At 39.3% G+C, this 26,259-nt stretch overlaps 1 protein-coding gene across 2 annotated transcripts in view; it reads left to right on the plus strand.

Annotated features, from left to right (window-relative positions):
- Positions 1-4,238: 4,238 nt before the first annotated feature.
- Positions 4,239-26,259, plus strand: part of chn2 (chimerin 2) — a 37,681-nt gene continuing 15,660 nt past the window's right edge. The window contains exons 1-5 of one of the 2 annotated variants that reach the window (XM_023299396.3): positions 4,239-4,366; positions 5,656-5,770; positions 10,503-11,298; positions 21,943-21,981; positions 23,544-23,599. In XM_023299396.3, the coding sequence (XP_023155164.1) occupies positions 11,250-11,298; positions 21,943-21,981; positions 23,544-23,599 (144 nt within the window). In that variant the 5' untranslated portion in view covers positions 4,239-4,366; positions 5,656-5,770; positions 10,503-11,249. Of the gene's footprint in view, positions 4,367-4,467; positions 4,570-5,655; positions 5,771-10,502; positions 11,299-21,942; positions 21,982-23,543; positions 23,600-26,259 lie in introns of those variants that run through there. The other variant, XM_035943471.2, reaches the window with a different exon arrangement.

The raw sequence follows: 26,259 nt of genomic DNA on the forward strand, positions 1-26,259 counted from the left end.
TACTATTGTTTGTTTGTGAAGGTTAGCAAGATTAAATAAAAAATTAAACGCCAAAACATTAAAACAGCTGTTTTAAGAAAATTCCAGTTTGATAAATCAGTATTGCTTTGGTGTAATTCAGTCACCAGAATTATGAACCATAAAGGAGTTTGTGTTAAAACATGTTAAATCCCATTAAACACAAATACATTATTAGGGAATATAGAATTGTTTGGTTCAGACTGTTGACTCTTTTTCTACCAGTGTCTTAACAGACAAAATGAGAAGTTATGATGCAATCACATAAGTCACAAAATAGTTTATTAGTCAGCAGCAAAATCAAAACTATTTACAATGTGCAAAGTACAAACTGTGGTGGGCCTCTCCTACAGTGGAGGACTAAAAGTAAAACTATATACAACTACAGGTGCTGGTCATATAATTAGAATATCATGAAAAAAGTTGTTCATTATTTCAGTAATTCCATTCAAAAAGTGAAACTTGTATATTATACTCATTCATTACACAGACTGATATATTTCAAATGTTTATTTCTCTTAACTTTGATGATTATACCTGAATACTAACAAAAATCTCAAATTTGGTATCTCTGAAAATTAGAATATTGTAGAAAGGTTCAATATTGAAGACACCTCTAATCAGCTAATTAACTCAAAACACCTGCAAAGGCCTTTATATGGTCTCTCAGCCTAGTTCTGTAGGCTACACAATCATGGGAAGACTACTGACCTGACAGTTGTCCAAAAGACAAGCTTTTTCATGATATTCTAATTATATGACCAGCACTTGTAAATCTCAAGTCTATGGGAGGTGGACTCGCTCACACTCGCCGGCTGCCCACTGCCTACCCAGCTACCCCAGCTGCCCCAGCACACCCAGGAATGACTGGTTGAAGGCAGTATTCTGGGCCATCTCCTCCCGCTGCAAGGCCGCTTCATTCTCTCTTGCCTCGCTGAGGAGCAACCAGATGTTCTCATCATGCTGGGCATGACTCCACTCCTCCTCAGCCTGCATCTCCACAAGTACGCTAGGAAGGTCCAGTTTTCTGTGGCCCCCTTTCCTCTTGCCTAGACCAAAGACAGAAAAGTGATCAGAGTCAGCTTTAATGGCCAAGTAAGTACACAATATACACGGAATTTGGTTTCGGCTGTTGGTGTCATCCTAGGAATATGGAAGAGAATAATAAAAAATAAACTATAGAAAGAGGAACAGGGAGGAAAAAGAAATAGTAGTAAAATAGAACACAATATAAACAGAAATGTACAGCTAGACTGGAATGTATGAACACATTAGCAAAATGGTAATTGCTATAAACACAGTAGTGGTGATTTTTGTGTACAGGGCTCTGTAGTCCAAATGTCCAGGGTGAGTGGGGTCTCTGATGATGTTTTCTGCAGTCCGTACTATGGGCTGTAGTCTGTTTCTGTCCTGCTGTGTGGTTGATCCAGAGGTGCACAGGACAGATCGGATGACTGCAGTGTAGAACTGGATCAACAGCTCATGTGGCAGGCCATGTCTCCTCAGCTGTTGTAGGAAATACATCCTCTGCTGAGCCTTTTTCAGGAGGTCCTGAGAGATTGTAGTCCCCAGGAGCTGGAAGGACTCCACAGCTATGATGTGATGTGTTTAGCCACCCGTCCATCCATTTTCAATCATGATCATGTCTTTGATACTTTAATAAACTTCTGGCACTCTTCGCTTTAACCAAAGCACAAGCAGTAACTCCTCCACCACAAACAAAAACGACGTGGTGTGAACTTCATTTCATCCTGTGCACATTTTGGAGTTGCTAAGAAGAGCTGTGTTTTCTCATTTTTATGTATATTTTCATTCAGTTTCACAGCTACCTAGTGACTATAAGAAGAATGGTTGCAATACTACACTGCACCAGAACGTAAATTAATTAGAGTGACTTACTTGTTAAGTCAATGGAAAATAAATGCAGCTGCATGTGTTCTGTTTATGTGTCACTGCAGCTACATGTAGCTTTCATCAGGCGTTCCTGAGCTGGCTGCTGCACAGTTTGCATTTACACCTGCCTGAATTCTTGGTCGTTGGTCTCACTGTTCTGATCATGCTTGCAGGCATTTACACCTGTAGTAATAATAATAATGCGAAAATCAACCATGCTCTCTGTTTACCGTGTCTTACCGGTGATAAGACGGTGCTGTTGACAGGGTCGGTGTCGAAGCTGGTGCTGGAGAGGAGCTGCTGCTGGTGGTGGAGAGGAGACAGGGCAGCCGGGGGCTCCGCGACGGAGGTGGAGTAGGCTTCGCATGTGGAAAGGGATTCTTGAACAGAAATAAACACTCACTCTAAGTACAAGAAAAACACGGCATGCTGACTGAAGTATTAGCTTCTGAGAGCTAAACGTTAGAAACAGCAGCACGAAATACAAGCAGAGCACGGAGTTAGCGCCGATGGCTAACTAGCTATCTTATTGTCTGCTCCAGGAGACAACGACGTTACTTTCTAAAAATACTTGTTTGCTTAAAAGAAGCTTGCCACCAATGGAATAAATGATGTATAAGTTTCTTGAAGTCACAAAACACTCACCGTTCTCGAACGTCTCCAACAATGCAGCGGCTGAGTCTCCCTCCTGTTGCTCGCCGGTGCGGTGCCAGTAAATAGCTTCCATGAAACCTCTTCCAACACCTCCTGGTTGACCCACGCCGGCCGTTGTGGTCCTGGGTGGACCGATAGTCACTTTTGAGCTTTTTCAGCTTCTCCCTACACTGCTTCTGTCCTCTTTATATACAGTCTACTGTATATGTGAGCGGCCATCCGCTCAGAGACCTCCTGATAAACTTTCTCCGTCCAGCTCTCTCTGTATTCTTTGGTCCACCACCAAAGACAAAGTCTCGACCTCTTCATTCACCCACGGTACAGGTCTGGCTGTCACATTAAAATTATGAAGAACAGAGAGTTTCGTGAAGAGCAATGCACACCGTCGCTGTTTACAGTCATTTTTTAATGCAGGATTTTGTTTTCGTGCTGAAGTTGCTCTGTGTCGTCACTCCCTGCCCTATCAGTGGCCTGCACTATGTAAACGCCACATTATCGGCTCATCTCAGCTCGCTGGGAACCTCAGCCGAGAAGGTGCTGAAAATTAGTCCGTATGGAAACGCTCGCTAACAAAGATGAGACGAGCCGTACCGTGCCGAGTAGATGCTTGTGGAATCGCGGCTAAACAAAGACGAGCGGAGCCGTGCCGCGCCGAGTAGGTCCTAAAGGAAAAGCGCTCGACACTCCGAGCATCGCTGCAATTTGACAGGCTGGTAATCCACAAAGAACGTGATGTTCCAGAACTTCCCTCGGTATGCCAAACGCCCTGGTCCCTGTGTGTGCTCCTGTTGCACCCTGGTACCAGAAAACCGGCGGAGTACTTCCTCTAAATTTGCAGTCACTCTACGGTCAACATCTTGGTCGGAAAGTGCGGAAATAACTTCAACAACTTCAATAAATTCCTCTGCTTTACACGCTACATGCTCGCGGTCAGCAGGTCCTGCTTCCACATACTCTGCAAGGTCTAAAAGATCTCTCACCAACTCTCTAGAAAGTTCACAGCGACTCTCCCTCTACACAGCCACCATGTTTAGAAAGACTTCTACTTCCGGTTTCAAGGCAGACAAAAGCAGTGGATTAGACTAGATTCACGTTAGTCCCGCCCACGGACTTTGACGGGCGAGGTTGACAGATAAAATTAATTCATGATCCACTGCAACACAAGGACCATGAAATAATTAATTAAATCGTGAAATAATGAAATATGTTTTTTACTTAAAATAATTGTTATTTTAATAAATTAATGACATATTTAATAACACATTTATGTATTTAATTCCAATTTTAATTAATTAATGACATATTTAATTCCAATTTTAACTAATTAATGACATATTTAATTATTTAATGATATATTTATTTAATAACACATTTAAGTATTTAATTCCAATTTTAATTAATTAATGACATATTTAATTCCAATTTTAATTAATTAATGAAATATTTAATTCCAATTTTAATTAATTAATGACATATTTAATTAATTATTTAATGATGTATTTATTTATTTAATTTTGGCACTTTTAGTCCTCCATACAGACAGGCCCACCGTAAAGGACTTAAATTCATTAGGGTTAAAACGTGTGCAATTTTATTTTGAAATGTACTTCTTGTGTTTTATGTTGTCATTTCCTGTTATAAAGGAAGTTTATTGTGAAAGGTCACAGCGCACGCAGCGAGCTACAAAAGTAAACGGTACACGACAGAAGCACAGAAAGAGTAACGAGTGATAAAACGGCAAAGATAAACAGGAGAGTAAGGTGTAACAAGGAATTTAGCTCCAGTTGAAAGTGGCAACAAGGTACGGTAATTAAATATTCTCAAGGTTATACTTTAAAGGAAATACGGTGGTACTTTTGAAGCAAGCTAATGTGACATTTCTGTGCTTTATTTCTGTTTTAGCTTTTACGTTGGTCTATGTTGGACTTGCAAACTGCAGCCTGGTTTATGACCTATAATAAAAGACATTTGACCATCAGTCCTGGCTTTCACTAATTTCGACTGGTACGCTACACCCACAGTAACAGGAGAACCAGAGTTTCCTGCAACAACCTGCCCACATTTACAGAAATACAAATTGGACAACAGGTCTGAGGACACTTGGAAAAAGCTAATTATATTAAAAGACTCTCCTCATCTTTACTGTCGGTTCTATAGAGTTGGGCCAAGTTTCAGCCTCCAAACACAGAGATGTAATCAGTCTGAGGCTCCAACCAGGTGGACTGGTTTTGAACAGGTGAACATGATCAGATCTGAGTAGGTCATGTGACTCCCCGGACCACTGATTGTGTTTTTTGGAGCCCTGAGCTCTGTCTTGCAGGAAACACAATAAGAAACCTAATATAACACAATAACAATAATAAACAGGATATGCTTTTTATTTTTTGCCTCTTTCGTTGTAATGTATGCTCAACAATTTCACTGACACTTGCAATCTTATGAAATTGTCTTATTACCAAGTTGAAACAAAAATATGGAGTGTGCACAGTATGCAAGCAAAAGATTTTGTATGTCCCAATGCACAATATGTGAAATGTGGTGTCCCAGAAATACAGCATGCATCTGCACAGGGGAAGATAGGTCACTTGTGTCATAGTGTCTTGCTTGAGTAACAAGTATGCAAAACAATGACATGACCAGTGGACCATATAAGTGACGGATACCTCAGACTTGCATTCTTCCTAATTTTAATTTCTGATGAAAAATGATCATTCAAAATCTGTTTTTGTCAAATTTATGTATATTTGCAGTCTCAACAGCCATACCACAGACTGTATGTAAAGCTGGATATAGCCTTTGGGTCTGAAAATTTAAGTCAATGCCCAAGTGCCTTAAAACTGCAGTCATTGTAATGTCCAGCAGGAAGCGACTCCTCTGGTTGGAAAAGGAAGTCATGTTATAGAGAGGTTTAGAAGAAATGACCTTATTTCCCACTTGATTTGTTACTTCAGTCAAGATTTTTCTCTTGAGTTTATGGTCTCAATTGCAAGTCTCAAGGCTGCTTGAATAGAGTATAATGTGCGTTTTATAAATTATTATCTCAGTTAAAACACAACCTACGATAAAGCTGTGTATGTTTTTGATTGACAGGTCGCTGCCACAGTGTCTGCAGGTTTTCCAGTCTGATCCATTGTTCGCTCATCACTTCAGGTTTCAAATAACTGACATGGCGACTGCCAGATGCCAAACGCAAGGCTTCACAATGGTAAACCACAAACCAATGGATGATGTCACAGTTGCTAAATCATTATTTCTATACAGTCTATGTTGTCTATGTGCAAAATCAGATTGAATCAGCATTAAAATGTCATCAGGCAGAACCGTTAAATCTACTATAATACCCAACACTGAAACCAAACTGAAAAATATTGTGACTGACGTTGAATAAACCTCAGATTTTCCAGTCTTAGTGTAATATTTTGACAAATAATTTGTCCCAGTTGTGTGCGTACTGCATGCAATAGTACAGACTTTGTAAGGGCACTTGTAGTATGCACTGAAAAGAAAAAGTATGCCTTTGGAATGCAAGTTTCCTGTACGTTTCAGTCCTTGAGTCCCTGAAAACACAAAATGACCACATGGCTAACACTTAGCAGTAAGGGACACAAATTTATTCTTTTGAGGAATACATGAGGAACTAGCTACTAGCTAATTTTGTCAAGTTTTATAGACTAGTTAATCATTATACAATGACTATATTGAGAAAGAAAAAAGTGAGGAATGGCTTGATAATTAGTTGGAGACTACAGAGTATATAATGATGAATCACTGAAGGACAGACTAGGACATACTATGCTGATCAACCATTTTTGTGTCACTTAAGTAAACTTTAGTCGAATGAACACAAAAAGGGCAATTCATCATTAGCATTATAGATCACTGCGTTGGGTCCAAAGGGTCCAAAAAAACAATAAAAAACAATGTTTAAATGATGAATCACTGTTACTTACGTTGTTCATCTACTGATTAGGAGCAGAAACCACTCAGATATTCATGAACTGATCATTACCTAATGACTCATCGATATAGTATCTCTTAGTCTGTCTATAGTGACTGATCAATATCTAGTTTACCGCCTTCAATTCGAAATTCTTTGGAAGTACTTATCAACAATAACTTTAACTAATCATTGGTAAATCTATACAATGTAATGAGTTATTCATTAATTAATCGTAATCAGCAGTTACCACCTCATTCATCCATCTTTCATTTCCTATTGTAACGTTGTTTTATTATCATTGTTCTGTACTCTTTATTATACTGTTAAATCCATATGCAGTCAATGGTTAGAAAGCACAGTTTGAGAATAAACATAGCTTTACTCATGACCCATGTGGTACCAGATAGTATTGTTTTTACACCAGTTCCTTGAGTTTTTAATCTGCAGTGTAGATTTTGATAGCAAAATTCAAGAAAATCCTGAAATATTAATAATAAATGCTAAAACCATTTAACTCTTCAGTGTTGTGTTGACATGATGCAGCTGGAGCAAGTGGCAATTAATTACTGTGGTGCTGGTGACAGACACAAAACAAATAAGTGGAGAATATTCATGAATTAACTGACTACTTTTACGTATATACATAAAAAAATTGATTATTGATAAAAAGGTGAAGTGATCGTGGTTTTAGATTGGCACCATGTATGCATTGAGAAGGATTCTCTGATTAACTGGGGAGTGGTGGGCACATGGTAGGAACACATCTTATTATCGCTTGTTTCAGCCTAAAGTGTTAAAATTCTTCCTTCAGATTGTTTACAAAAATAGTGCCTGGTTGGTTTTTGCTACCTGCTGTTCACCTGATATAATTAGGCAGCATAAAAAGTGGGGCACATTGCTGGTTTGGGATTTGCTTCTCACTGTCACCTGGAAGCTGGAGGATAGTGGTCGGGATGAAATCTGTGTGGAGCTGATGTAAAGTGGATGTGAAAGGTGGCAGACCTGACTCTGATAGGCTGAGACACCCGTCAATCAAGCCAACACACCCCAAAATCAGGTTTCCTCAAAGACTCCCACAGTTGGAACAAGAAAAGCACTCAGAGAGCACAGTACTCTGCCAAGGCTGCTCAGTCATTGTATCATATCACGGCTGAAATCTTGAAAAAGTTTGTGGCAGAAATCACGGCACCATAGAATGTGACCATTTACTATAGATGTACCCACAAACAAAATGACGTTGCGCTGAGCACAGGCTTGTGTTATGTATGTGTACGTTATGTATGGATACCGAATCGTGTGACCTAAATATGTAGCGGGCGGCAGGAATTGATGGGACTCGGAAACACCCCCACAGTTTAATCAATTGTTCCTTGCATCATTTCTGATGGATAAGTCCCAATAAGTCCTCAATCATGCGATCGTCAGCAGGCAGCCATTCATATTGGCTATATAAGTGGCTTCTTTCACAGAATAAACAAGAATGCAAAAGAAAAGAAGCAGATGTTTCGTATAAAATTAATGATTGCTATTCTCTGCAGTCTGCAGCTAAAATAAATCCAGTCTTGATTAATTTTATTAGTTTCACCTGTGGTTTCTGTGCTGTAACATGTCAAACTATCTTCAGGGAAGCAGACTTGTTCATGAAGAGGCCTGTAACTGTAAATGGAGCAGACTTGATATTAATGTGATTGATTACACCTGTGTGTGTCTTGCTGAATGTTCATGAGAATCTCACTTAAATTACAATTTTTAGAATAGATTCTGGCATTTTTAGAACTGCAGTTATTAATTTGTGGCCTCAAGGGGCCAGAAGAAGTCCAAAGTAAACTGGCAAACTCACAGCTCTGACAGTTCTACTTTAAATCTGCTCATTTTTACTCATGGTTCTGGCAGATATTTTTACCTACTGTGTAGTGTGCAGTGAAAATGAAGAAGTTACATTGCTGAAAAGAAAATGTAAACTGATATATGACATATTATGGATTGTTTTTTTAGAAAATCTGACAAGATGCTGATGCTTGGAGATTGGTTGGTTTGAGGCAGTTTTTCTATGATTTCCTGTCATATGCTGCTGACTTGTCTCTCATCTCCTCTTTTTCTTTAATTATTTTTTAACTTACACTTTTCTTGAGACCTTAAACCTGCTCAGTGCGACCGCACTGCACACAGCTGAGGAGCAGTTAGGAGTTAAATGCCTCATTAAAGGGCAGATTGTTGGAGGTAATTAAGGGAGGAGAAAACAGGCTAAATAGACATTTGGTAAATGCAGCCCAACCAGTGGTGTCTGAGGCTATAACCCCAGGTCTAACTGTGTTTATTAGTTTGTTTTTAAGAAAAGTAAGAGCAAAGAAAGAAAAAAATAGCTCTGGATCTATTTATCCCTCATTATAGTCATATAAAAGCTCTTGAAAATAATATAATACAGTTAATCAGAAATGTTTAGATATTATTTTACTGGTCCTAAAAGTCTGTTCTGTTTGCGAAATTGAAAATATTTTTCTGTCATGTCTGCGATTTCTCCATTTCACTTCTGCAAATGTCTGCAGCAGAAGTGACATTATTGTGTGTATGGAAGTTTGCCCATAACCACATATGAGACGTGGCTTTTCTGATCATTAAACCAACTACCACATTAGCTGAGTAGCAATGAAAACACATTTTATTGTTTCATTCTGCATTAAATAGGATATTATTAAACTATGGACAGAATTTTAGGTGTTTTTTTGCCAGCAAATTTGGACTGATTATTATTATTGTGGTTATTTATTTGGGGTTTTGTGTTATGAGACTTTAAGAGTGATTTTTTTCTACTTACAATCATCTGCATCCTTTCTTCTGGACTATTTAAAGGGTCATTTACCTCAGTTACTATTAAATAAAACATGAAAACTAGTATCTCCAAGGAACATTTTTATGTATAATTATAGCTCCCTAAATCAGCATAAATGAAAATAATTCCAAAATATTAAGACTGTGAAAGAAAGTGGGAGGACCTGTGAAAAAGAGCTGAATCATGAGCGCTTAGTTTATCATTTACTATCTATTTGTTAATTTTATGTGCATGTATCTTTGTTGTTTCATGTTAGTAGAGTAATTTTCATGCAGCCCAGCTTAATTATGGAAGAGTTGCCTAAGGAGTCAAAAGGTTAAGGGCTGAGGCCAAGTTCGGAAGATATGTTTACACCCCTTAAAGGTTTTTGTTCTTAGAAAGATGAACTCAGCCTTTATTAGATTGTAAGAAAAACTACTCTAAGGTTTAAACTTACAGAATATTTACAAGAGCCAACAGGAAAAGAGTTTGTGTTTGCTCTAATAGATGTTAGATTTGTATTTCTTCTTTGGGGGAGAGAGGAGTAAAATCTGTTCCCAGTTGCAATGATGTACGTTCATTCTCCATATTGTATACTATATTACATTTATTTATTTAAAGGTAGAATCTTATTTAAAGGTAGAATCCAGGTGTACAATTTTCCCAAAAGACATCACTTTGCAGAGAGCACATTGATTCACATTTTAGATCAATTTTACTCTGAAATCACTTCAAAATTGTGCAGTTACTGGGTTAAATTCCAAAGATTTCTGAACCTAACCCAACTTTCTAAACAATGTTTGTACAACTGTGAATTTAGGAAAAGCCTGAGCTTCAAACACCCTCTTTAAAATCTGAATATTACCAACATCCTTCTTCTTCTTCATTGTCTGATCTCTAATTTAAAGTTAGAATCCAGGCGTGTAATTTGTGAGCACAATGTGTCAAATTTTAAGTCAATTTTACCTTGAAATAACTTGAAAATTCTGCAATTACTGGGTTAAAATCCAAAGATTTCTGGACTGAACTAAACCCCCAGAGTGTAAAAATCCCAACTTTCAACTCGACTTCCTCCACAGTTTTTATGCAAACAGTGAAAACTCTGAGCCTCAAAACCCTTCTCTTTAAAATCTGAATATTAATGTCACCGGCTTCCTTCTTTTTCGTCAATGTCTGATCTCCTTGCAGATACAGAAGCCCACCAGATGGCGCAAAAAACACAGAGTTCCTGATGGCTCTTTGAACGCTACATGACATAACATGACATCTGAGGAAAACATGCAGTGCCAAAGCTGAATGTGGTTTAGTCTGCTGGCTCTTTGCATGACTCAAACTGTGGATTTTAAGGAGAAAAAGTGCAGTTCTGGATTTTACAAACAGAACTGAAGTCAGGCTTTTGTTTTTTTTATGCCACACTTGGTTGCTTACATCTGGCAACGCTGCTCCAAACTTTCACTTTAAGAAGGCGCGTCTACGCTGCGGTGTAGTGTGTTTATTACGATCCTTAAAGTGGCACATGGAGACAGGAGCCGATTCCTGCATGGCACGGACATGATTTCTACCTACAGACTGTGTCGGGAGTGAGGAGATGCTGTGGAGAAACTGATCCACGGACCCATTTTCCTGCATGTATTTTTGCGTGTGTTGAATCCGTGTCTGCTCCTGCGTCTGCGGCAGCTCCTCGCCAAAAGGCGCACAGCGAGCCGAGGGAGAAGAGGATCAGCGGATTCACACAGACGAGGAGGAGGTTGGAGGAGGTGGAGGAGGTGGAGGAGGTGGTGGGATCGAGATCACACGAGACATGAAATAATCAGCAGTCAGCCGTTAAAAAGAAGAAGAAGGTGAAGCACACCGGGAGAGACATGGAGGCACCACCGGGGACGAGCTGCTGTGAGTCCACCAAACAGGAGTAACCGAGACGAGAAACTGGTTGGGATGGCAGCATCCAGTAACTCCAGCCTCTCAGGTTCATCTCTGTCCTCTGGTAAGAGTTCAGGCACGTCTAACACCTTTTAACTTTGCATGTTTGAAGATAAAAACCCAATAGTTAGTATTATAATAAGACTGGCATCCTGCTTTTTGGGGAGAAGTTCATCATTTTTGCTTGCACTTTGCTCTCATTTGACAAACTTTTTCAATTAAAACAAAGAATCTCAGCAGAAACAGCCACTGAAAATAAGTGACATCTTCATATTTTCCTCACAGGTGCTCAGTAAAACACACCTTTCATTGAAACATCCTCTCTGATCGGGGATTACTGATAACAGACAAAGCGTCAGCATGTTATAAGTGGATGCAGCAGTGGAAATATCAGGGAGCTTTTGGTGTGCACAAGGATTATGAGGTTTCACACAGTCAGTGTGACGCTGGGTTTTGGATGTTATCATTAGATTGCCAATCATCTCCATAATTCCCTTATTGACTTTCCACTTGGACAGCTTTACGGATTATCTTTGGCCTGTGTAGTCTACCATTTTCCAAAACGCAGCTCCAGGACGAGATGTTTTCTGTCAAAAAAATCTAATATGTTAAGGTTCAGTGACATGATACATTTCGAACTGCTTCAGTGTGCACAAAAACTCCACTTGAGTCCCCCTTCTTTTGCATGGGAGAGAGGCACAGTTCGGCGATGAGCCACCTATTATGTGTTTGGGGCAAAATGTAATTTTCAAGGTTGAATTTTCACAGAAAGAGAACTGAAAGTTAGTTGTGCAGCTGTTCAAATACACCCTGAGTAAAGGAGCAGCCACCCAGTGCTCGTCTCTGTGAAATTCTGTGTTGATAAAGCGTGTTGCTGCTCATGTTTGCCAGGGTATAAAGTACAAACTCCACTATCACAGCGTTTGTTTGATGTGGAAGCCCCGCCAACAACCAGAGGCGTGTGCGAGGCTGTTTATAATAACAGACTCAGTGGTTTGGTGTATGGAAAGTAGCATCTAGAAAATGCACTTTTTCCACCTAAAAAAAAAACACCTGCAAAAACTTAAATATTGCACGGAAAAGCTGGATTTATTACAGGACGAGGACTATACATGCATAGAGCTGTTGTTTTACTCATACTGTCCCTGCACCCCAAACCACACCACACAGTCAGCGTCACATTTCCCAAGGTGCAGCCCAATGGGAGGGACACAGTCGTTTCCAAGCTGATATAGCCTGTGGTAACCGCAGGCTTCACAAAGCATTATCTCATGTGTGCGTTTCAGAAAGCAGCGGATTTACTGTTTGACCACTGCTGCTTTAAGAGGAAAGTCTTTTCTTTCTGTGGCATTGGAGGGTTGTCATTACTGTTGGGCTCTCAATATAATTATCAGAGGTTACAAGCTGCTCTGCTGCCAGGGATAGAGTGGTTGTCACAAGGGTATTATTATTTTCATGCAGAGCTCTTTGGCAGCCAGACACAACATTTGAATAATCTTGTCTATGAGGCATATGAGTCAAAAAAAATGAATCTGTGCTCAGTAATTTTTTTTGCTCCATATTAAGGTCCTGACTGCAATTAAAGTGCTGGCTGTGTAGTTATTTCAGCTTGATAAGTCGGCCTCGTAATCACGGGGGACAGTGTGTAAATAAAGTTCATCTAAGTTGTCTATGTGAACAATCAAAGTGTCACTGATGGAGCACCGATGCTAATCATGAAGGTAATTCCGTCACGGAAGCTAACATTGATTTATTCCTGCACTTCATGCAAATAACTGAATTAAAAGGTGCAATTGAATGCACACAAACCACCTTGTAATGTGTAGATTGCATTATGCAATCTATAACTGCTGAAAAACAACAGATAAGATGTACAGTAACAGATGTAGTAACAGATAAATCGACAATATTGCACCATGGTTGCAACATACGTGTTTCAATCTCTTTCTTCTCCCTGGGAAGATATTTTCTGGCTATTGGTCGAGATCAGGGAGATTCCTGCACATTCTTGGCATGGGCAGGCATGGAAGCATGTACTGTACCAGCAGCACACCATTTGCCAGACTGCTCCAGGAAATAAAGCTTTGAAAATAAATTGAGGGCGAGAGCGTGAAAGTATGTCTTCAGCTCCAGGCCTTAAATGACAAAATTGGTCAGGGAGGCAGAATTACAGCCATGTATTACAGAGAGGCTGTCTGCTCTATGCCATCCTGCACATGTTTCTGGCAAATGCTGCAGTTCACCTCGAAATCTTTCCATTACCGCTGTTTCTTGTCCTCTGTAGTGTAAATCATGTGGGACTGGATTGGTGTCATGTACACTGAGTGACTTGCAGAAATTACCTGCATGTTTTATAGCATCAACGAGAGGGCAAGTTTCTCTCACAAGTATTCCACTTCTGGTTGTTTCTATTTCAGCCGTCAGTGCAGGATTGATAACAAGAACAGATGCTCTCCGCGGCAGACACGGTGAAATGTCAGAATGAGGTTATCAAATTACACTTTTCCACATTTAAACTCACCTACAGTTCTTGTTAACAGCACTCTGTCCCTAAGGGTGTCCAGCCCAGCAGCACACTGCAGAGAGGCGCCCTCATACCTGTCACATGCTATCTGGTCAGTTCCAAGACAGTGTTGAAATTCTTGTTTTGGACCAGTGCAATACACAGATGGTCTCCCTGCTGCAGCTCTGCTGCATCCCACTGACATGACTGTGTGTGTGTGTGTGTGTGTGTGTGTGTGTGTGTGTGTGTGTGTGTGTGTGTGTGTGTGTGTGTGTGTGTGTGTGTGTGTGTGTGTGTGTGTGTGTGTGTGTGTGTGTGTGTGTGTGTGTGTGTGTGTGTCTGTGTGTGTCTGTGTGTGTCTGTGTGTGTGTCTGTGTGTGTGTGTGTGTGTGTAGCTTTGCACTCAGAGTTCTACTCCAGAAAATGTGTGATTTCTTAATGCCAGTTATGTATGTGAAGAAATCTCATCCGTATATGAGCAAACAATTGCCTGAGACTATATCAGTAGATAAAAAATACTAAAAAATATTTTTTGTCAAATTTAAAAAATGACCAGTTCAAATCATGCATAGCCATATTTGCAGTCGCAAAAGGCTTTACATGCGCCCAGGTAGCTCAACTGGTTGAGCAGGCTATAGTCCCCTACACAGGTGCCTGGGTTCGATTCCAGTTCACGGCCCTTTGCTGCAGGACTTCCCCCATTCTTCTCCCTACTGTCTTATCTGCCTCTCGACTAACCTATCTAATAAAGGCCAAAAAAATAACTTAAAAAAAAAGACTTTACCACAGACTGTAGCCTGTGCATCTGAAAAGTGAAGATGATGCCAAAGTGCCTTAAACCTGCGTTATTCCCAGCAGCCAACAGGGGACGACTCCTCTGGCTGCAAAAAGAAGCCTTATTGTTTAGATGTGTGTGAGAAAATGACCCTACTTCTCGCCTGATTTCTTACCTCACTGAACATTTTCCTGATGAGATTATATTCACAATTGCTAGTTTCAAGACAGCTTTGGAAATTATGGGTTCCATTCAGGGTCTCTATGCACAAGTCAATGCAGACTTTAAAAGTTGACAACAGACACGTAAGCTGTTGTTCGATACTACAATAGGTACACGTTTATTTCATCGGCCCTTAGATCGAGCACAGAAAACCACTCAATTACAGTCGATTTTTTTATATACAGACTATGAGCTTTACAAAGCAGTATTGTGACAGTTAATTCATATGTTCTTTATCTTTAGACAGTTAAAATTATGGAAATTTGATATAATTTGAAACAGCTCTATATAGATTTCAAAGGAGGGACTCCTGCTAATTCGTCAAATGAACAGAAAACAGTTATGTTGGATGTACACATATTTGTCTGCAAGTTTATCTAAATAATCTGTTAAGTGCAAAGTAGGCTCAAGCTGAAAGCATTTCCGTGAAAATCTGTTTTTGTCATTGTTGCTTGTCCTGCATGTTTGAGCTTTATTGAAAGATGTAGGTCAACTGGAAGGCTGTCTCCAAATGTACATGCTGGCTGTAACGTTTGTCCTAAGATCTCAGTTCAAGGCGTGTATCTGCAACCAGGATTTACAACCTTACAACTAGCCTGACAGACACTCCTTGTCCAATTCACAGAAGCAACATAGTGTGGAAAATCAAAGTCTACATTCTCCTTACATTGAGTTGTAGGAGACGTCTTGTATTTAGTAGTTAAACTTTGGAAATGATGATATTTGCATATTCATAGATAATGGATTTTTCAAGGAGGCAGGAGATGCTATGTTCAGAATTTTTAACCAGGTAACTGAAATTTTCAGAGAAAATGTGAAAAAATAGAAAATGCATGGAGGGGTGCTTTGTTTTTTGAGGGGTTTTGCCTTTATTTTTCATAGAAAGAGTGAAGAGAGAGGAAACTAGTGTAGTGACATGCAGCTTATTGTCCAACCAGCCCGGACTTGAGCCAGGGATCCACTTCTGAGGGTGTAAGTGCCCATATGGTATACACCCCAGCCACTCGGCAATCAGGTCGCCCCCCACAGGGGCTCTTTAAAGTTTTTTCACACCCTGTGAACAACACATACCAAACAGTGAAAATCTGGGGGTGAAATACTGTGCAAGACATCAGTACTAATTTCACACCATCACAAAACCATCAGCATCATAGCTTTATGGATAGTAAGGATGACCCTAAGGATCGGTTTCTAGAGGAGCCAAGGATCCCAAAGGGTGTCATTATTACAAACCAATCTCACAGCATGAAATGAAAGAAAAAATGTAAAATACGAGATGCACCAATACAAACAAAAAACTGCAAATTGGTTAATTTTTTTGCCACTCGGTCACAGTGGCCTCAGCCTACAGTAGATGGGCAGTTAGATCATGGAAACGGGACAAACAGGACTCATGATTAACTACCTGGTTTTACTTTTTTTTTTTAAACAAAGAGACTGATTCATTTCCACTGTGTGTAAACATTTAAGGTTGATGAGGTGACAGTGAGAATAGTCAGACTTTAAGAGGTCTTATTTTTAGCTGCCAGGTTATATATAGAACTAAAACTGGAGGGAAAAACCAGCATAAAGTGTCTCAGTAAGGTGTAAGGTCACCACGGGCCACTAAAACAGCTCCTCGACAATAATTCTCCAAGTCTTTGGAACTCTACTGAAGGGATGAGCACAATTCTTCCAAAAGATGTTCCTTCATAAGGTTGTATGATCATGGTGTCCGTCCAAAATTTCCCATAGGTGTTCAACTGGTTGGAGATTTGGTAACTGTGAGGATATTCGTGTATGATTCACTTTTCATTTCATCAAACCACTCAGTGACCCCTTGTGCCCAATTGATGGGGCCATTGTCTTCCTGGAAGACACCTCACCCATCAGGATAGAAATGTTTAATCATAGGATAAAGATCATCACAACTTTGTAATGTATTTGCAGTGACTCTTCTCTCTTAAGGGGCACCCGAATCTTGAAGCACAACAGAACTACTAGATCCTCAAAGGAGTCCAGGTGTTTCCTTTAGTTTGTCACTTATCTGCATGTGGCCAGTGATATAAAGTTAAACAGCATGCACAATATGGTGAAAGGACATCTGTGCAACTTAAATGTGAAAAGATTATCTCTATTTAAGTTTTGTACCATAGACTGTATATAAAAATAGATGTAGTGACTGTGCAGTCACTCATTGGTGTGTGGGCTATTGTTTTCAAGTTTGGCATTATAACACTCGCTATCTTTTGAAACCAATAATAACAAGCTTCCAGTCGTCTTTTGTTGCTTTATTGTCTATTTTATTCCAAATAGGGCTATAATTTACAAAATGAGAAACATTCTGTATTGATTAAGTCCTAAAACTAGGGACCGAGATCATAAATTCACTTGGAAAACATCTACTGAGGTAACAGATCCAGTGAGAAGTAGAGTCATTTTGTCATAGACTTCCATACAGACAGACTTCTTTTTGCAATCTGAAGAGCAGCCCTCCTACAGGACATTAGAAAGACTGCAGGTTAAGGGCGCTATGCAGACCTGGAGGCTACGTTCTTTTTTTAAGTATACAGTCCATGTTCAGTACCTGCTGTTTCATTGTCCATATGCAGCAGTTAAGTGCCCAAAAAGTACATTATACATTGCCAGTCACATAACATTACATCAAACACTTGTTGTATGGTCTTCATTCTGCTGGTATTTTCTATTTTTGCATTTTATCCTCTCCATTTACATTCGGCTTTCTATACTTAAACAAGGATTCTGCACAGATCACGAAATGCTCAGAACTTGTTATTTCCAGCCATGCACTCAGTGCACTTCAGCACAAGTACCTGTTTCATGTGCTGAAGTTAGATTTTTTTTTGCGTGTTCACAGACTGAAGAGCAGACATTATCTCAGGGGATAAAAGTCTTAGCTTGATCTTTATTCATCACATATTCTCTTTGTCACCGAAGCAAACACCCGCCGGTAATTATTTTATTGAATGCTTCTGACTGGAGCTTAATGGAGGGCAACACAATTAATAGCTGTTTCTTCAGGGGAAGAACCCTCTGGCTGCTCCAGAATTTTAAATTCTCCCTGATCATCAGCCACCACACAAACTCTGAGCTACTTAGACATTCTTTTTGATGTTCTTTTGGGTTCCTGTGTGTTGAATGTGCACGTGTGTGCTCGCCTATACGTGCATATCTGCTGTAGGAGTGTGTAGGTGCAGTGCAGCTTGATGTATTTGCACATGTGTGCATATTTGTGCGAGTGTGTGCCAAGTGGCTGCATCTGAAACGACCCTCAAGAGCTGCCTTTTTGTAGCTGCTGCAAAATTCCAGATTGAAATGCCATTCGTCATTAATAAGAATTAGACCGAAAAGAGAATATTTGGCAGCCGACCAGATGAAATCACATTCTTTAAATAAGCCGCAGTGGAATAAATCTTTCAGACTTTTGCCAGTGCGGTACACAGTGACAAAGCCTCAGCGTCAGGACAATACATTTTCCAAGGCAGCTTGGCCACACGTCAGGGAACAAAGCCTGAAGGCTATTTAGTTGTATTTGCAGGCAGGCGTCCTGTGGAGGCTTTTAGCAACAACATTTACCCTCAGAACATCCACTATTTCAGTTGAGAAACCGTTTACATAATTATTCAGCTTTTGATCCTTTGCACCTGTCTTGTCTTTGCTCCGTAATAAATCCAGCTCTTTTCATAGTAGCTGTGTTATTATGATGACAAGCAATGATGAGCGTTTTTTGTTTGATAATGTTGCTCCCTGCCTCCAGTCAAACCGCTGCAGCTAGTAGAGGCGACAGCATGAAGGAAACACTCTGACTGCCTGCTCTTCACGTCCTGTCGGTTAAATGCACAAAAATAAAGCAGGAATATGCAGAGTTTGCTGGTACAGTTTTAACTCTGGCTTTTATATGAGTAATAAGTTTGTCTGTGATCACATCCAACAAGTGCTCACTGGTTTTCGTTAAGTGATTCCCGTCCCTACTGAGGTGTGCTTGATTTCTTTCCCTCTGGCCAAAGGGGTGTGGCGCTGATCTGCTGATGAATACAAAGGAATGTTTTATATCAACAACATGTATCTTCTGGACCAACGTGATTCATTGTTCAAACAGTCAGATGAATCTTTCAGGAATGGCGCAGACAGTTTAATGAGAGATATTACACTTAACTAAGAAGCAGGTATTTATTGTCATAGCAGCTATTTTGTGCATTTATTATCTGCACAGTGTAAAGACACACTAAATCTTAACTCATAGGTTGTTATTTATTCATATGTTATTTATCTACTCATGATAAATTACTGATATGTTTACTCATTTTCAGAGAAACTAAATGTGTTTTTAGGTCAAAGCTGACTGCTGGTTTTAGTGATGGGACATGTGTGTTACGTAAGTAGGGTCAAAAATAGAGATGTAAGGCATGTATGAGGAATTAGGCTTCGTCGTTTGTCATCGTACAGACTTTCTGATACGATCAAGAGGAATTCCACCAGTTAAGCCTGTCAAACCATTCGAAACGAGCAAGTGGAAAAAGAGTTCGGTGTTCACCGTCATGCTATAAATACTCTCATAGGGGAAAAATTGTATCTTTCTCCCTGTTGCTATAGATAAAACATTTCCAATGACCAGCATGTGTTTTTGTGTTACTAGATTTCTGATATTTTAAATGCGGGCTCTCACATTGTCTTACTGGGGAACAGACAAAAAAACGTTTTATTCCTGACGCTTGCTCTTTTCTTCTATGCTGTGAGAATATAAATTATATACTAATATGAGTTATTGCTTACTCAATAATATACAATATTATGCCTTTATATATTCATATATTAGTGTGTTCAAAGGGCTCCGTCCATACTGTTCATACTGTAACATACTGGATATATCATACTCTAAATAATGCACTTTACTGCTGCTTTTGCACTTCCAGTTAGACACTAAACTGCATTTCGTTGTCATGACAATGACAATAAAGATTAACCTAATTTAATAACATACACGAGCAGTCGAAAATGATTGAAATTTTTAAGTTTATACATCTCACATCCACTATTAGCAGCTTTTGTTGTGAAGTAAATATATTTTAGCTCTGGTTTGGTCTCCACCACCTCCTGAAAAATATATTTCTAACTTAGAAATCGGAAGGCAGTCACTGAATTCTATCTGGTGCTGGAGATGTTGGATTGATCAACAGCTCAACAAAAGGAAATCAGAGGTGAAAACACACAGTGTGGCTTTAAAATCCTTCTCTGGATGTTCATTGGACCACTAAAATCTGATCTTTGTGCATCAAAGTTACATATTTTTCCATGAAAAATAGTCTCTTTCTGCCTTAAAATGTCTTAGATATAACTATGAACCGTTGCAACCTCTAAAATGTGCAGATGTAAGAAGTCCCTGCCTCTTTATCTACTCAGCCCACCCCACTTGGTGACGCTCAAGCACACCAGCTCACCTACTACTCTGTTCAGACACTGTAAAACTACTCTGTGCTGCACAATAGCAAGTTGTAATATTGGAGTAATTCAGCCATACAAGTGGAAAAATGTTTCGGAAGAGGAAGAATAATGGCACAGAAAGTTCCACCCTGTAAGACAAAAGGTTTGGTTCTTTTGTTTTGTTATGTTTGAAACCCTGGAGGTCTGAATCTGTGATTTTGTGACTCTCATTGGTTCGCTGCATTTTCAAGGTGGAAATACTCAGCCGGCTTCTCATTTCACTCTTGATACGTCTTCCAGCAACATAAAAAAACACCATATGGACGTGTTAACAAGAAATAAACACCAGAGGGGATATTTAAGGTCACAAGAGTCAAAGAGTTTTTTTTTTCCCACATAATAGCTATCAATAGTGTGTGAAAGCTACAGTGTAAGCATACTGTCATATTGAACACTGGCCAGGAAGTGACTTTAAACATTCAATGAAAAAGTCTTTCTGCTGAGAAACGGTTACCATCTGTAAATAGCACCATACTATCAATAGTAAGCTACATGGCTTGTTATTAGAAAATAATTTGTTGCCATGTCTAAATCTGTTATAAATTTGCAATGTAGTACATCAGATTATGTTCAAATTAATATGATCAGGACTTTTTCACAAAAGGAACATTGTTGTTGGAGTTTGAGGGTTAATTCTTGACTATTTCCAAACTTTCCGCGTCTTCCATCTTCTTCAGAAGAAAGAGTTGCCTTGTGAGATGTAATTTAAAACAACAAATAAGCTTTGTTGAGAAATTTGGGCCAAGTCAAATCACATTTTTTTATATAGCACATTTAAAACAGCAGTGCAACAACAGTAACAGGCGTAGATATTGGGCTTAAGACCATATTGTGCTATTTATGGTGTGTCAGCACCATTATTAGTGTATATTACGAGTAACAAACGTTACTGTATGTTGCATCAGTGAGTGCAAGGCAGCATGGGTGTAGATTTCAGGTAGAATGCAGGGGCTATGACATTCAACATTAATCCTGCAAAAATGACACAAATTTGTCCGTGAAAATTGATCACAATGCAGGAATTTAAGTGCTGTGTGCCCCGATATTCTATCTCCAAGCCAGGCAGCGTATTATATTACTTTAATATAAAACGTTGCCACATTTTTGACTAATTTAATGACACGTTCCTAAAGTATTACAAGCCATTACTTTACTCTGTAGGAGTTGTAGTAAATTATAACTTGCTACAGGGCATTTATTCCATCACCTCTGCTGCTCCTCCTGAGCTAATATAAAAGCACACTCCATCGTATAATTCAGCGCCGAGCGTTCACATAATCATAACTCAGCCACCACATTTCCCCCGAGAGCGTCCTGCTGTGGGTGGGTGGGATTTGAATTGTATTTACTTCCTCTTAATTTTGATTGCCGTGTTTGTATCTCTGGCGGGGAGATGTTGTGTTTTCCTGCCGGTGGTTAATATAGACGAGTTGTGTGCCGATGTTTAGCAAAACTGTCGGACACCTGTATCGATTGTCCTTGAAGCGGAGACGCTGATTAGAAAGCGTGTTCTCTGGTGCATGTCAAGAGGCAGCTGCACAGCGTGAAGCCATATGTGTAATTATAACAGAGAGATAAACAGCAGTGACATAACCGGTAAAGGGCTTGTGTTCAGTCCGCTGGGGAAAAAAGACAAAAATGGAGTTTTTAATGAGAGAAAACAGGGCAGTCTATTAACACTACTGTGGGGTTATAACTAAAACCTGCTTTATTTCTGTGTTTTCCAGACCCTGAGGATTATCAGCCGCCCATATGGAAGTCCTACTGTGAGTAATTAATTTTATACACAGATTATCAGTGCTTTAACCTGACATTGGCCTTAAGTGCTTCCTTAAATAACTGCACATTTATCTAGAAGTGACACAGAGGCATTTTCTACATTTTGAAGGTTTTATGCAGCACAGGTTCCAAAATGCACAAACGCACTCGCCCACAGAAGGCATTTGCACATGCACAAATGCAAAGCAGCGGATTCCTGATCTCTGAGTGAAATAGGTTACCGGCACCCAGAAAAAACAGGATTTTCTACCTGCAAAGCGGCTCAGCTAAAAACGGGGTCCTCACAACACCCACCTCATTATACAACGCTTTTTGCCACGTGGGAGGAAATGTTTTGACTCCCGAGAATACATTTGATGCATTTATTGAGGTGGAGCGCGGATCATTTCAGCTGGGAATTGTGTCTTTTTCCTGTAATTAAATGTGTCATATGTAATTTTACAACACGGGCTGCTATTCTGAGGTCTTCTCCGATCCTCTACTGAGGTATTTTTAGAGGTCTCTGTGTCACAGAAATGGATGAAGTCCAGATCTGAACTGGTTGGCTTAAGTCAGCCTGACAAAAAACAGAACATGAAAATTCACAGTCAGGAGTCTTCCTTCCTCCTGCCTGGAGAATCTGCTGCGGTGAAGACTTCGCTCAGCCTCACACAGCGATTTCTTTGCTCCGGCACCGGCTGTTCGTAATGAGGACACCGTTGTAGTCTTCTATCCTCACCCACATCTTGCAGGGTTTCCAAACATGACACTGAGTGTATTACAGTATGAACAGGAACGACTGTTATTCCGTAATTATTGCAGTGACGGTGTCTCACATCTAAGAGAAACTGCAATTTTATTCCCACAACGGATTAAAAATTGGATACAGAGACAGAAACCAGGCTTACAGTAGCAACTGATTCTTCCATTGTGGTAATATTTCTATCCTGACAGACACCCAGTTCTGGAAAAAAAAAGCAGAAATAACAGCAGTGTCTGTCACATTTAAATCGCTAATTAAATATAGTAATTCTGGCAGGCTGCTGACATGTTTGTGGTGATTACTCTGCTTGCCACTAGCCTCTCATTTCCATTTTTCTCTCAGCGTCACTGGTTTACTTCCAATTCTCCCAATACTTCAACTACATCCAATACTTAGAAGCCAGGATTTGCACCATGTGTGCAAATGTAAGTGTAACTACTTTTGTTTGGAAGTTGGAAAGAATGTGTGCAGCTGTAAGTGCACATTAGGTAAAGGGTCTTAACTCACACAAATGGATTTCAGATATATGGCTCTTGTCATGTGAACCGCTCACTGCTTATCACTGCAGACATAAGCTAATGGCTCGTTTTGTACCTCAGAGCAGTGGTCAGAGCTAAAGTCAATTAAATGAATACGGTTTTCTGTACAGAAGAGTCCTCGGTGTAATTGCAACATATTGTACCTGTCCTCTGTGTATTAACTATGTGTGTTTTTGGTGGTGAATCTGCAGTATGCATGAAATTACAGCTGGCACTGAGCTGTGTGCAGCTGAAGGGACCTTCATTAACATGCATGTTTGTCCAACAGTGTACCAGCTACAGCAGGAGGCGCCAAGACCAAAGAGGATCACTTGTCCTCAGGAGGTCAGTGCATCTGTGGGTCTGTATAAAACAGACTACTATGAAAGGCTGAAATGAGTATTTTCTAAACCATTTAGTTTGTAAAAGGCGGAAAAATAACATCAAATATCACTGTTAACTTACGGAGTGCAACGAGAGAAAATCTGTACTGTTTATGTCACATATGAGAATCTGGAAACAACTTCAGCTCCAAACACATGAAACATATCAAACTAATTCTGTGTGCATTAGTCTATAAAATTCAATTATTACCTCAATTGTAGCCCTTCGCTAACCAGTCATGTTGCAATGTACATACATGTCTATCCAGACTTAACCTTTGACCTTTTGGATGTAAAATGTCATGACTTCATCATTTTATCCTCTTAGATACTGTGTGAAATTCTGTCATGATTAGCAAATGGATTCTTGAGTTATGACCAAAATGTGTCATGGTGACCTTTGACCACCGACAGCCGAATCTGAATCAGCCCATTCTCAGTTTTAAGGTCGCATTTGTGCCAGATGCAGAAGAAATTTCCTCCATGCGTCTCTGATTTATCATCGTCATGAGAATAGATATAGGACGGATATGAGGTCAGAGTGGCTTTCAACCACCGAAATTTAATCAAGTCATCCTCGAGTCCAAGTGAATGTTTGTGCCAAGAAATGTGAAGAAATTCCCTCCAAGTTTACAAGAATGTGACAGACGGATGGACAGACAACCCAAAACTGTAGTACCTCCAGCTTCAGCTGTTGCCAGCGTGGAGGCATCCTTTTTCTTTAGCAAAATAATCAACAAACTGTTTGATTAAACAAGTAATTCTGGCAGCATCTTAACTTTTAAATGCAATATTCAAACCACAGACACAGAGGCCATGTCCATGCTAATATGTGTTTTTTTTCAATACAAATATTTTCTCCATTCAATTAAGAAAATAATTTTAATAATCTGTCTGCATGGGTATCATGTAAGGAAATATCTCCATGCCAATGAGAATGCAAAATAACTTTAAATGCCCTAATAGGCATGCCAGAAGAACATTCTGTCATTTTGTTGTCTCTGTGTACTTTTAATGCTGCGTATTGAAGTGGTGCAGCAGTGTTACCTAATAATCAATTCATAAAATATCTTTTTTTTAAAGTCGAGCGTCAGGTCAGTATTCAGATTTAAAATGTGATGGTGTATTACCACATGAGATACTATCAAAAGCGTGACTGACACAGAAAGAGGAGCATGCATTTGTAAAAGCGTTGACACACACAACTGGGTCAGATGTGCTGCAAAATGTAGGAGATGTGGCTATTAAATAATGAGACTGGGCTCATGTCAGTGAAACTACAGCATGCGTGAGTGAACCACATAGTTTATACTGATCAATGGGCAGCGTAATCTAACTCTGAAAGTTCCAATCTGCTTAGATTTAATGAAAATAAATTACAGCATTTGTCTCATTATTTAATAGCCACATCCTAAACTGCAGCCTTGCAGCGATTAGACAATGACATTGTTTCAAACTGCGATTTAAAATTAAAACTTAACATCACGGCTTCCTAAACACTTTATTTCACATGTCCAAACTAATGCACATTAACCAGAGTTTTTAAAAATCCATACTTTAGGAGCTGTTTGAGAAAAATCCACGTTTCTGTGACCTAAAATGCTGATTGTGTGTTGATGACAGGCCTGAATTTAGAGGAAAATGTACAGTCTTTCTCACACATAAGCCTGTGTTTTTCAAAATGTAGCTTTTGCTGTGAATTTCGGTCTCTGGTGAACATATAAATGCAGTTTCAAGTCACTGAAAATAGATGTTTTGGAAAACTTTCTCCAGGGTAGAGGTATTTAGAAACTCTGTTTGTAGTGTTGACATGTGGAGAAGGAGATGTTCGCTTCTGAATTGGATCTTATCCGTCTTATGTGGCTTTTACTGATCCATCACACCTTTAGCAAATAAGCAACCGTCCCTCCTCTTGTTTACACTGCCACATGTATAGTGTATGCAAAGTATCATGGGAAATGCATTTTCAGGTGCGTTATTATGGATGGAGAATATTTCTGTCTGAACGGAGATACATTTTCATTTTAAAATGCTGTATTAATAAAACTTTATTTATATATGGCACCCTTAAGAACAGCATTCACAAGGTGCTTTGACAGTCAAAACATGCAAACACACAAACAATCAAGCAAGACATAAGGAGACAAGGCAGAGCAGTCAAATAAAATAAATAGTAAAAATGATAATAATAAGTTAAATGAATAATTAACTCGATTTGGATGCATATCAAACAAAGGAACTAGGCAGTTTAAAAATTGAAGAAAAAGATTGAAGATTAAAAGTTAGAAATTAAAAAAACAAAAAAATAAAAAATACAGAATTAAAGATGACATCACACCAAAGAACTAGGCAGCTAAAATTTAAATAAAGCAAGAGAGAACATGGCACATAAATATAGAATAGAATCACTGAAACTAATTAAGGCTAAAAGTAAACTTTACAAAAAAGCAAGTCTATTAAAGTGTGCTTTAAGTAGTATAGATGTGACATAATGTAAGTAATGCATGAGTCCCATCTGTGATCATATTCATTGTGTGTTTTTAATTGGCAAATCTCCAGTTTCACTATGAAACATGACTTTGAGCCAAACCGAAACACCTGCTGGCCTCCATTTATTCCCTT

This window comes from Amphiprion ocellaris, chromosome 9 (genome assembly GCF_022539595.1).
Source record: "Amphiprion ocellaris isolate individual 3 ecotype Okinawa chromosome 9, ASM2253959v1, whole genome shotgun sequence".
NCBI classification, from domain to species: Eukaryota; Metazoa; Chordata; class Actinopteri; family Pomacentridae; genus Amphiprion; species Amphiprion ocellaris.